Source organism: Cucurbita pepo, unplaced genomic scaffold (genome assembly GCF_002806865.2).
Source record: "Cucurbita pepo subsp. pepo cultivar mu-cu-16 unplaced genomic scaffold, ASM280686v2 Cp4.1_scaffold000267, whole genome shotgun sequence".
NCBI lineage: Eukaryota > Viridiplantae > Streptophyta > Magnoliopsida > Cucurbitales > Cucurbitaceae > Cucurbita > Cucurbita pepo.
In genome coordinates, this window is record NW_019646515.1 from 1 (window position 1) to 13552 (window position 13552).

Below are 13552 nucleotides of genomic sequence, written 5' to 3' on the forward strand. Positions count from 1 at the left end.
GATCGTGAAGATCAACCCACACTTGATGAGCTGTCTTGCGTAAATAATACCCTCAGCAANTCAACCCACACTTGATGAGCTGTCTTGCGTAAATAATACCCTCAGCAATATCTGCTTCAACTGAATGAGTTAACCAAGATATTATCATACGGTTGCACTAATTCCATAGTTCAAATTCAATTGAATTTGCATCTTGAGACGGTTCTTCAATTGTGCCATCAATGAAGCCAGTTTTCTTTTTTGGCAATAAGAGCATGCATAACTGATTTACTCAGGATTGATAATTTGTTCCATTTAATTTGATTGGAACAAGTGAATATCCTGGCTGATCAGAATGATGAATATAATAAGGATGTGTTAAATCAACCTCTGAAATTTTGAAGCTGGATTTGGTTGACTCCGCCATAAAGAAAATTTTGATATTTAAAAATACCATGATCGGTGCTCTGATACCATGTTAAGAATGAGAAATAGAAATAGAAATAGAAATAGAAATAGAAATAGAAATAGAAATAGAAATAGAAATAGAATTGGGAAAGTGTGTATTGTGATTGATATTCATAAACTTAAATAGAATACAAGCTAGCAACTAATGCCTACAAAACAGGAAAATATAAAATAATTAAATATTGAGAATAAAATAAAATATACTTTAAATCAAATCATAAATAATAAAAAATTAAGATATAATATCTAAAATATATTCCATAAATAATATTATATTTCAATAAAATTCTAAAATATTCATGGTTGACTTAGTCTTTTGAAACTTTCTTGACCAACTTAATAATTTTGAAAGGAAAAAGCAAGCTTACAAGGCAAAAAAAAAAAGAAATAATAATAATAATAATAATAATAATAATAATAATAATAATTTCATTTTTCTAATTTTTTAGAAACTTCTTAGATTTTAAATTCCTTACCGAGAACAATTTCAAAGCCGTTCAAAAACGGAAAAAATGACTTAGAAGGATAAAAAAAATTTAAACACGTCACAAGCATATCATATATCGTTTCATAAACACGTCACAGTCATATAATTTCATAAACATATCCTAGTCATGTCGTTTCATAAACATATTCTGGTCATATTATTTTATAAACACGTCACAGTTATATCGTTTCATAAACATATCCTAGTCATATTGTTTCATAGATGTATCCTAGTTATATCGTTTCACAAACATGTCACAATCATATCGTTTCATAAACATATCATAGTCATGTCGTTTCATAAATTTATCCTGGTCATATTGTTTCATAAACACGTCACTGTTATATCGTTTCATAAACATATTCTAGTCATGTCATTTCATAAACGTATCCTGGTCATATCGTTTCATAAACATATCTGTTGAGATATATTATTTATGGAATATATCGTAGATATTATATCTTAATATTTTTTCCTTTATGAATTGATTTCCGGTATATTTTATTTTATTCTCATTATTTAATTATTTTATATTTTTTTCATTTGTACTGACTTGTATCCTATTTTAAGGATATCATTGATAACAGACTTTTCCCAATTCTATTTTCTATCTCATTCTTAACAATATGTCAGTCATGTCATTTCTTAGACGTATCTTGATCATAACATTTCATAAACATATCCTAACCATATTGTTTCGTAAATGTATCTTAGTCAAATCGTTTCATAAATATTTTACACATATCAAGCATATGACACGTGCAGAACCACGAGGCACATGTCATCATACAAACATCAATTCTTAATCATATTGATAGTAAGACCACTTATTTGATTGACCTTAGTTGACATTCTCCCTAAACTAGAGTACGTTTGTGTTTCGTCCCTCTAAGTTGTTTCCAGTATCGTCAGGTGTTATTTTCTATTAGAATGTCCATCTCGTTTTGTTATTAATATTAATTTTTTAGCTCAATTTAAATTAAATTGAGAAAATGACCCTTATACCAACCTTAATCACCTTAGATAAGGTCGAATTTAGCTCTAGGAGGGTCAAAAATGTAAAATTCCGATCAAAATATCTATAGTAAGCTGAATGACTGAGTTTTGAGCCGATTCGAGCCGTGTTGTGCTGACTGAGCCGAAGGATTCGGCGTCTACTTGCGCGACATGTGTGGTCGTGAACCGAGTTGAGGAGCAGAGTTCGGGTCACTCTCCACGTTGTTCCTGCGGTGCGCAGGTTGTGGCTGAAGGTACTGGGCTCGATTGGCCCGAATAATTGCAATGGGTCGAGTGACCGATGTTGCAGGTGGGTCAAGCATTGCAGGTGGACTTCGGGGCTTGGTTTGCGGCTACTAGGCTGAGGCTACTAGTTCGTGGTTTTGCCGCTACTAGGCTGAGGCTACTAGTTTGGTTCTCTGCCTATCGTTCTTTCGCTCAACCTGCAGGTGACTTTGGGAAGTTGCTGCTGCGTGGGGAGTGTTCGGCGCGTGTCGTGGTGGTGGTTGGTTGAGATTCGTTGCCGAGATTTAGTCAACTCCGGTGACGACCAAACTTATATAATGATTTAGGCAACTAAAGGACGAGAGATTTTGTGATCTAACTATGTCAAATACTTGCTCCTACCTAACATCCATGTGGTTACATGATTTAGTTACTACATAAAGTATAGTGAAGAGTTAGAAGTTTACCTTTGACCGTAACTAGGTAGATAAGTAGAATGAGCCATATAACCTACGATTAAGAATCTAGGTTATCCTTAACAACAGCTTTATAGCTAAGTCTAAGATTTATATGATGATGTTGTATAAGAAAAATGTTTAAGTTTAAGCGAGTTTGAGTGAGTATAGTAAAACTTGAGCTAGATGAATGAGACAAAACAAGAAGGAAAGACGAAACAAGAATGCTCCTGAACCTTTACATTACAGTCGGTAAAAGAAAAAGAAAAAGACTCCTTTCCTTATTCATTCTATTGAACCTTTACAGTTGAGCTACTTACTCCGGTTCCTATTCTCTCGTTCACCTTCAAACACTGAAAAAGAAGATGAGAGTCACCCACCCACCCTATTTATTCAAACACAAGGTCAAAGAAAAAGAGAAAGACTTTCACCTCGCTCGTAAACTATTAGTTTGCTTCTCCTTGCTTTCCTTTGATTCTGGATTTTCTCATTTCTAGAACTGTAAACACTAAAGATGAATGAGACTCAACCTTAAACCTTAGACTGATGGAAGTCTTTCGGTAAAGTGGTTGGAGGATTCGATTCTTCTCACTCTTTGACTCTATCCCCTGAAGTGATTGTGATTGCGATTGGATAATATTATTTTGAAGTGACCAACATTCCTCCATGAAAATTTTGGAACATAGTTGGAACATACTTCACTAGCTTCATTAAAAATTAAAAAAGGAAAACGACAAGTCGACTTTTGCTTTACATAGCTGTCACCTAATCCAATTAAAATTACCCACACAGAAAAAAGAAAAAGTATATATATTATTTGGAGAAGGAAGAAACGTGGAGGAAATGACCATTTTAGTATTATCTATATTATAATTAGTGTTGGAATTGGTGATATTCCAGGGTTCGTTTCAGTCAAAATGTGACTACTTCCTTCAACGTGGATAATTCCAATCATTTTTACCCAATCTTTTCTTTTTGTTTTTATTTATTTATTTTTATTAAATACTTTACTTTTCTTTTTATTTTAACAGCAAAACCCCCAACCTACCTCCTACCTGCTACCCGCTACCTTTTCCGTCTTGTCTCGGTCAAATTCGTCGCTGCCTTCCTAATCCGCCTTTTCTTACCAATATAATCGGGTCTAAATTATTAAAAATATCTATAAACTTTATAATTTCTTTTAATTAATAAAAATATTTTTATTATTTTTTTTTTTAATATTCTTCAAATTTCCCCCTTTTCTTTTTTTCTCTCTAATTTAAATGAAAATTTATATCTAAAAATGTTTAATTGAGTAGGCTTACAGATTGGTTCATCGAAAATGGCTCATTAGTGAATTTGGGTTGGGATTTGTGCCAAAATATGCATATGTCATAGTCGATAGGAGCTTACAAGTATTGTTGATCACTGTGATGAGTAGGCTTACAAACTACGACACCTATCATTCATGTGCATCCTCAATAAACCCACTAAACAAACTTGCAGCCACGTAGAAGTGTAGTAGAAAAACAAACCTAATATCGACCGATGACGTTTAGTCTAACTTGACTCAGGAGAGAAAATCAAATGAAATGGTTAAATAATAATAATAATAATTTAAAATAATGAGTCAAGGCTATTCTTAATTTTAAAAAAATAGAAAATAAAAGTTTATAATTTAATAAAATCAACAAATGTTTCTCCTGTGTTGAAAAAACAGGAAAGAACAGCAATTATCTCTCTGAAACCACAGATATACACAGTAGCCGCTTCCACCAATACATTCTCTCTTTGTGTATCTGTGTTATACGCCATAGCGCGTCTGCTTGGGTCTTGCTCAGAACCTTCCATGGCCGCACACCACAGCTCAAGCCTTTGAAATGCTCTCTACTCCTCCACCACTGTATATATACCTTTCCATTTCCCCTCTTCCCCTTATCATCTTCCTCATCGTCCTCCCAATTTCCCTCTGCGTTTGGATCTCCCAATGAAGTTCGGCAAGGAATTCACGGCTCAAATGGTGCCGGAATGGCACAACGCCTACATGGATTACAATTTCCTCAAGTCTCTTTTGAAAGAGATTCAGAGATTCAAGCTCAGAACTGGCTCTCCTCAGCTCCCTCAGCCTTCTGCCTTGAAGCGCAAGCTCACTCTCTACAGAGCCTTCAGCGGTCTCACTCAAGGTTACGCTCATCCTTCCCCTCCTTCTTCCCATGCCGATATCGAGAGCCAACCCATTCTCGTTAACTCTATGCACGAAGATGGCTCTCAGAATTACAAGACCACCTTCCTCATGGCTGCCGATGATGGCGCTGAGTACGAACTCGTTTACTTTAGGAGACTCGATGACGAGTTTAACAAAGTCGATAAGTTCTATAGGGCTAAGGTCGAGGAGGTTATGAAGGAAGCGGAGATGTTGAACAAGCAGATGGATGCGTTGATTGCTTTCAGAGTCAAAGTCGAGAACCCTCAGGGTTTGGTTTTCGATATGTCTGAGAAGACTGTTGAGATGACCCGTCTTGCTTCTGGAATTGCTGCTTCTTCCGCTGCCTTGTCCGTTTCCACTCCCAAAGGCGCTTTATCTGGAAGTGAGTTTTGAATGTTTATATATAATCAGGAATTTCTGCTCTTGTTTTAGCTTCATCTAGATTACCGTGGATTGGATTTATCTTTTGTTTAGGTTTTTGATGATATCTGTTTTCATGGTTTGATGAAGTTGAAAGAAGTTGTTTCGTTGCTTGTTTTGGTTTTAATGGAGTTCTTGTATGCTAGATCAGTACTAAGTAGAAACTGTGTTTATGAACATATGTTTTGATGAGCAGAGAGACCTCACATGGCCATGGAGATAATTGAGGAAGGCGGGGCCGGTGAGCTTGGACAATCTGATGAATTAAATGAAGATGGGGACGATATCGACATGATATCGAGAGGTAAACAGGTCGAAGAAGATAACTCAAGCAAAAGGAAGGGTGTTAGACCACCTCCATTAGAAGTTCTTGATCGTGTGAAAATAAATCAACCCATTGAAACACCTCGTTCAACCATCAAGGGATTCCTTAAAATCTCTAAGAACACTGAACTCCAATTCAGCAGAGACAATCTAAATAAAGTTGAAGAACAACTCAAGCATGCCTTCTCTGTGTTTTACCAGAAACTTAGGCTTCTCAAGAGCTTTAGGTACATCTTATCCCCTATTTTCTCGTCTTTTTCAATGCTCAAGTTGCTAAATCTTTTCTCATTCATGGAATTTACCCAGCTTCTTGAATACACTGGCATTCTCAAAGATCATGAAGAAATATGACAAGGTAATTTCATTTCTGATCTGATTGATCGTGTTGAATTAAAGCCGAAAGAAAGTAGCATTGGACATGTCTCCTTACTTCTTTATTATGTCTTTGTAATTTGATTGCAGATTACATCAAGAAATGCCTCAAAAGCCTACATGAAAACGGTGGACAGTTCTTACCTTGGAAGCTCAGATGATGTGAGATATAGCTTGTAAAACCATTTCTTTCTTAAAGAAGTTACTCAGTAAAGCAAGTTCTTTCTTCAATTCTAATATACTAAATGCCACTGCAGGTTGCCAAGTTAATGGAGAGAGTTGAGAACACATTCATCAAACATTTTTGCAATGCCAATCGCAGCAAAGCAATGAATATTTTAAGACCCAAAGCAAAGAGAGAGAGACATAGGACAACATTTTCCATGGGTATGCTCTGATTTTCACCATGATTTGTTGTACCATTTATGCTTATTATTATTTTAGGGACAACCCTTTTTACTTGAACTCAAATGATTTGCAGGTTTTCTAGCTGGCTGCTCTGCAGCTCTTGTTTTAGCCCTCGTCTTAATTATCCGTGCCCGCAATATTATGGATAGTCGAGGAAGCACAAAGTACATGGAAACCATGTTTCCCCTTTACAGGTAACTACACAACTCTCCAGTCATATTACACATGTTGTTGACCTGTTCATTTTCATCTCGTACATTCTCAGTCATCCTTGTTCTTAGCTTAAACCACTGTGTAAATAACTGGTTGGTAATTGTTGAGGATTGTTGGGAGGAAGTCCCACATTGGCTAATTTAGTGAATGATCATGAGTTTACAAGTAAGGAATACATTTTCATTGGTATGAGGCCTTTTGGGGAAGCCCAAAGCAAAGCCATGAGAGCTTATGCTCAAAGTGGACAATATCATACCATTGTGGAGAGTCGTGATTCCTAACAGTAATAACTTAGTTGCAGCATAAACTATATTCTGTCGTAATGGTTTGACGTGGGAACTCTGATCTGTTTGCAGCCTGTTTGGATTTGTTGTTCTGCATTTGGTTATGTATGCTGCGGACATATACTTTTGGAGGCGATATCGAGTGAATTATTCCTTCATATTTGGTTTGAAGGAAGGAAATGAGTTGGGCTATCGTCAAGTTCTCCTTATTGCTTTTGCTCTAGCAGTACTTGGACTAGGCTCTGTGCTCTCAAACCTTGACATGGAAATGGACCCAAGAACAAAAGATTTCAAAGCATTTACTGAACTTATCCCTCTGTTGGCAGTTGTTGTAAGATTTTCACACCAAACTTCTCCAAATGCTTTCAATTTTGCATATGCAGTAATGCTAAACAAACTTGCCTTTTCTTCTGCAGCTTGTAACTGCAATACTTATCTGCCCGTTTAACATCATATACCGCTCGAGTCGTCTCTTCTTCCTCACTTGTCTGTTTCACAGCATCTGTGCTCCGCTCTACAAGGTAAATTATGTCAGCCACCGTGTATATAAGCTCGAAGATTCTGAAGTTGCTATTGCAATATTGTTCCTCAAACAACTTTCTCTATCTCAGGTGGTGCTCCCAGACTTTTTCTTAGCTGACCAGCTAACCAGCCAGGTGCAAGCACTCAGAAGTTTGGAATTTTATATTTGCTATTATGGTTGGGGAGACTACAGAATTAGAGTAAACACGTGCAAGGCTAGCGCCGTATTCCAAACGTTCAGTTTCATTGTCGCCGTTATTCCATACATGTCGCGCTTTCAGCAGGTACCACTCCAATCTTGCTATCAATTTTTAACTGAACTCCCACATTGCAGAAAGAACACTGGGAACTGATGGGAACATATTCATCCTTAGCTTAATGTGTTGTCTTCCTTTCGTGTTTTCGCAGTGCCTTCGTCGACTGTATGAAGAGAAAGATAAAATGCACGCACTAAACGGATTGAAATACTCGTTTGCTATAGCTGCTGTGTGCTTCAGGACAGCATACAGTCTAAACAAAAACTTGTATATTTGGTATGTACTAGCTTGGGTATTTTCAGTCATAGCAGCAGTGTCAGGCACATACTGGGACCTCGTGATCGACTGGGGGCTTCTGCAACGGAATTCGAAGAACCGGTGGTTAAGGGACAAGCTCCTCGTCCCTCAGAAGAGCGTATACTTCGTCGCAATGGTGAGTGATATTATAACAAATGAGAATACAAGAACATGTTGCGTTTTATTTGGCGATTCCTAAAGAGAGAAAACATTGCAGGCATTGAATGTAGTGCTGAGACTTGCTTGGATGCAAACCGTATTGAACTTCAAAGTCCCTTTCTTGCACAGAGAAGGTTTGGTTGCAATTGTTGCTAGCTTAGAGATCATTCGTCGTGGCATATGGAACTTCTTCAGGTAAACTAATACCAAACAATTTTCTCTGAAATGAAAAATCTTAGTCTTATCCAATACTTATTTATATATGTTTTGATGATGGATGGTACAGAATTGAAAACGAGCATTTGAACAATGTCGGTAAATACCGAGCGTTCAAATCAGTGCCGTTGCCTTTCAACTACGACGAAGATGATGATAAAGATGATTGAGGGATGATTCAAAATGGACCCTTTTCTTATGTTGTATTTTTATGATGTATATAGCAATTTTGCAAGAACTGTGTGTTCTGAGATTCCATGGATATTGGAAGGTAGAAATTAAGGAAGGAAAAAGGAAAATGAAAGAGTTAGAAATGAAGAGATTGCAGATAAAGCGAAGGCAAAGGGAGAAGGACAAATCCAGAAATGGTTTGAATATCATAAGCTGTAATGTAGAAGATTATGATATAAGATCCGTATGAAAACGAGAGATTTGATGTGGTTGGATGGTCAAGGCCTTCAATTCCACAACATGACAACGGTGCATTGAATGCAAGCAATAAATAGTGGGCCACCTAATATAATTACACTTTACTACCATAATTCAACTATACTACCATCCTCCACGTCTATCACAAACCAATAATGTAACACAATTATGTTCCTTCCTTGTTCATATCCATCACTCATTTTTTGACACGTTTTCATTTTCTAAAATGTTTGAAAAAATTGCATTCTCTCTCATTGGTCTCCATTTCGGTTAAGGTACTATCTCTTTCAACACGTAAGTCCTAATCTGACTTTTTCTTTTTCCGACATGTGAAATTTTATTGAGAACTTTAAAGGTTGAATTTCAAAATGGAGTAGAAGAGAAATATGATAAACAAAAATCATAGAAATCTACACAATCAAGATCGTAAAAAATAGAAAATATGGTCCAAGGCAACTCCAAAGGGGTAAAACGGTCTTTTTCACCTTTTACTATTTAAGGGGTCTAATTTACTTAATGCAGAATTAATTGGGGAAGGAAGGGAGAGAAGGAACAAGAAAAGAAAAGGAGAGGAGGTTGAGTTTCTTGACAAAAAAATGTTGGAGAACCGTCTTTAGATTCGACTTATTCAAAGTATTCTTTGACGAGAATTCTTTATTGGAGTTTCTTAGAATGATGTTGTTTGTTGATTTAGACTTTTGAGTCACCAGAATCATTCAAAAATCGAGAAAGAATCGAATGTATAATATATAAGTTATAGAATATCGTTTTTCTATATATTTGTGCATTTAGGTGTTGGAAAACTTCTAAAAACTATTTATTATGATTTGGGAGATTATTCTTAATAAATCTTGGGAAGGAATCTCGGAGAAAAAAGATTAAGGTAACTTAAGTAAGTTTAAGGTGTTCACGAGCAAGTTAAAAAAGATCCAATTAAAGGAACTATGGGAGGACACGACCGTTAAATAAATAATTTCAATACTCTAACATTAAATTATTGAAAAATGTTTGAAAGAAAAAGATAAACATAAAGGGCAAAATTATAATTTTTCCAAATTTTAAAGATTTTTCTGGATTTTTAATTACTTATGGTTAATGCTNTGCCCCGAGAAGATTCTGGTAACCCTGCCTCTGCCTAGTAGCTAATGAATTGACTCTCGCTGAACAATGAGACTGCCCAGGAAGTCAAGACGAAACAAGAATGCTCCTTCACCTTTACCTTACAGTCGGTAAAAGCAAAAGATCAATACTCCTCCTTAGTAATTCTCCTTCACCTGACGAGTCACTATTAGACAACGAACTCCGGTGACACTTGGAACAACATTCGAGGAATGGGAGCTAATGTATATTAATTTATGGAGAACACTGGCTAAGGCCAATCAAGTAAGTGGTCTTACTATAGGATAAGTTGGATACTTGTTTGTTGTATGACGACACGTGCTTAGTGGCACTGGCAGGTGTTCTTTATGCTTTATAATTATGAACGTATGACGTATGGTCTATGATGTATGATGACATGTGTAAGTTATATGATGATGTATGATGATGTGCTATAATGATTGTGACGTAGTTCAATAGCGTTATGATAACGATGTAGGATGATGACAATACATGTTGTTATTTCCTTAATGACGTTATTTTCCATATTAAGTTGAGATGTATGTTGTGAATACCATATTGCATTATGTCGATAACTCGGCCTAGGACACAACCCTACAAAAGATTATTTATGATGTTAAGATTGAAAGCTAATGCACATATATTATTAATAGTAATATAAGGACGAAACTATGGTTGTGTCATAAAGATGAGAAATATTATCTTGGTTTCTAGAACCATGCCGCCCAGAGGATGCGGACGCGGAAGAGGAAGACGAGGAAGGGACTCCCCTATTAGAGGTAGAAGGTGAGGTGAGGCTGAAGAGAGCCCACCTCGAAAAGGATTAGAGACTAGGATGGATGCAGCTGCATCACCAAAAGTTGCGCCGCCACAAGTCGCGCTACCACAAGCTGCATCGCCACCACAAGCTGCACTACCACCACAACCTCCACCGACGCCGCAACCTGCACCTGAGACTGCACCCCTTCTGGCGGCCCCAGCGGCTGGACTAGACACCATCACTAGACTAATGTGGGAGTCTCTCCAGGCCATGATACACACTATGATGGTCACCCAACTAGCCAACATTTCGTAACCTACCAGAGGGGAAAATTGGTTAATGAACTTCAAACGATATGATCCTAGCACATACACTAGTACTACAAGAGATCCAATAAAATCTCAGATTTGGATTTGTCTATAGAAACTATATTTGAGTCGATGGAGTGCCCAGATAACCAAAAAGTCTCATGCGTGACCTTTGTACTGCAAAAGAATGTAGAGGTATGGTGGAGGGACAATAAGGATAGTGTCAACCTAGGAGGGGGAGCCATGGAGTGGGATCACTTTAAAGAAGCCTTCCTCAATCAGCATTAATCCAAAGGGGAACACTTAAGGCGAACACTCTGTGTTCGACCACTTGACCCAAGGCGGACACTCTGTGGAAAGATATGACAGGGACTTCATGAGACTAAAGAGTTTCACACCATCTTTAGTAGATACTGAACAAAAGATGACTAAGAAGTTTGTCTTTAGTCTGGACCCAGACTTGCCGCACGGTGGAAGCTATAGACCCGAAGACATATGAGGGGACTTTGAGAGCTGCCAAAGTCTTATAAAAGCTCAGGGATGAAGCACGACGTGAGCAGCAAGTAACTGTTGGACGCAAACAGCTATATGACTCAGTAGATTCAGACCATCGGCCATCGGCGCATAGTCCTTACTCTATCGACCCATATGCCTTGCGAAAAGCGAGAGCACCCTTCTCAACGCACAAATTGACACCTCAAAAATTAGGATGGGGCAAGAGGAAGAGGGGAAACAGGGTGCAAAGATCTGTGGGAAGTTGTAAGGGGGAAGGTGTGGCCAGGACGAGAGCCTGTTTTCGATGTGGTCAAGAATGTCACATAGCCATCAACTGTCCGACCAAGGACACCAAAAACCAACCTAACCCACCTAGAGTAGTGGAAGAGGCAGACAGACCGGTGCAAACTGTGAAAAAACTACTTGCATATTTGTGAAGGAGATGTCGAGGGTGGAGACACAAAGAGACAAAGAACACTGAGTTGATCCAAAAAAACCCCAGTATTCTTTTTTCTTTGCTATGTTTCTTTTCTTGTTGATTTTACAATAGAAAGACTAAGCATTTATAAGTTTTTCTAATTCTAATAATTGGTATGAGAGTGCCACCCATAAACCTGCCATTATTCCTACGCAGACTCTGGGCTCTCTTTCATGGCTGACTTTTCAAATTAAACTCTAATAATAAATTAACTAATATTGGCATTTAACATTTAAGTTTATTCAACAAAACTCCCCCCCCCTATATACTTAAACGCTATATTCAATGACTCCATCTGTATCGTTTTCGTTTTCGTTTTCTCAAGCTCAGTCGTGGCTTCTTCAATTTCCTCTCCTTGTCCTCGAGTAGCAAACTAAGCTTATCCTTTTCTGACGAAACTTCATTTTGAGATTCTCGAAAACAGCCCATTTGAGACAGCAACTCCTCATTTCTCCCGTTCTCAGCCACACTCGACTCAGTCAAAGACGTCATAGCTTCTTTCAGTTTACTTAATTCCCTTCGCAAGTCCACAACGACATTTTCCACTTCCAGTTTTGCCTCCTCCATTTCGGCTTTATCACGAGTGATTATCTCAATCATGTGTCGTAAATTCACTGCCTCCTATTGGACTCGATTCAGATTCACGTCAAGTGAGTCTCTCTGTTGAGTTAGCATCTCTACATTTTTCTCCTCCCTCACTAGCTCTTCCACTAAACCATCAATCTCCATTAATAAGTCATTCTCTTTCTCCACACCTTCTTCAATTTTCTTCATTCTCTTCCTTCTCATGTTTGAGATGGGAAGAACTCTCACTCAGCTCAGCCACTTTCTTCTCTAACCTTTCAATCTCTATTTCTAGATCTTTCCTTCTCGTTCAGCGATTTCAACGTCTGCAACTGAGACTTCTCCATAGATTTATCCATGACAGTTTTGGGTTGTTGCTCCAAATCTCTGATCTCCTCCTCATGATCTGGCAGATTCTTTGGCTCGTTCGCTGATCGCGTGGGCTTCTTCTTCGCCATTGTTTGGGATTTTGAAGGGATTGCGGCTTGCATTTGCATCATCTGTTTCTCATGTTCAATCTGCATTTCTACCATCCTTTCTCTCCATTCCATCTTTTCTTCTTCCATTTTCTCTTCCATTCTCATCCTCTTTCTTCTTTCTTCCTCAAATTCTCTTTCCCGCCATTGAAGCTCTCTCTCTTCGAGCTCAAGCTCTCTGTTATCCAGTTGTTCATCCCTCTTCGATTTTCTCGTCTCCGATATCGTGATTTCGCCAAATCCGCTGCATATCACCTCATTTTCAACAGCTTCCATCATCTCACGACTACCGCCATCGTCTTTCACGCCGCCATGTTCTTTTGCTTTCAGGTCTTCATTTTGGGCCATCAAGATAATACCTTCGTTTGTTGCGTCATCCAAGGCCAGGTTGATCGTTTCTTCCACCTTTTATTGGCTCGACAATCTTTTGCAACATGCCCCATTCTACTACAATTGTAACATTTGTCGAAGTTATGACCATATTTATGACATTTATGGAACTGTATGTTGGAATAGATTGGTCGGTCGCCTCTTCCTCGACTGCGTCCTCTTCCACATGCCAATTTGCTTGGCTCGACTGTCTCTTCTTCTTATAGTATCCTTCATTACTGTTGCCTTGACCACCTCGACCATTTCGTGACTTCCATGACCACAAC

The 13552-nt window shown here is 37.9% G+C and overlaps 1 protein-coding gene across 1 annotated transcript; it reads left to right on the plus strand.

Annotated features, from left to right (window-relative positions):
• The first annotated feature begins 4305 nt into the window (after positions 1-4305).
• Positions 4306-8800, plus strand: LOC111784721 (phosphate transporter PHO1 homolog 3-like). The gene is made up of 12 exons (XM_023665332.1): positions 4306-5177; positions 5412-5766; positions 5846-5894; positions 6002-6073; positions 6169-6298; positions 6393-6513; positions 6889-7147; positions 7233-7337; positions 7428-7622; positions 7747-8028; positions 8110-8246; positions 8338-8800. Exons 1-12 carry the CDS (start codon positions 4577-4579, stop codon positions 8435-8437), a joined length of 2406 nt encoding a protein of 801 aa, XP_023521100.1. The 5' UTR covers positions 4306-4576; the 3' UTR covers positions 8438-8800.
• The last annotated feature ends 4752 nt before the right edge of the window (positions 8801-13552 follow it).

Coding starts and splice junctions, on each gene's coding strand:
- LOC111784721 (XM_023665332.1), top strand. CDS start 4,577: ATGAAGTTCGGCAAGGAATTCACGGCTCAAATGGTGCCGGAATGGCAC. Junction 7,148..7,232: donor TCCCTCTGTTGGCAGTTGTT/GTAAGATTTTCA, acceptor TTTCTTCTGCAG/CTTGTAACTGCAATACTTAT. Junction 8,247..8,337: donor GGCATATGGAACTTCTTCAG/GTAAACTAATAC, acceptor TGGATGGTACAG/AATTGAAAACGAGCATTTGA.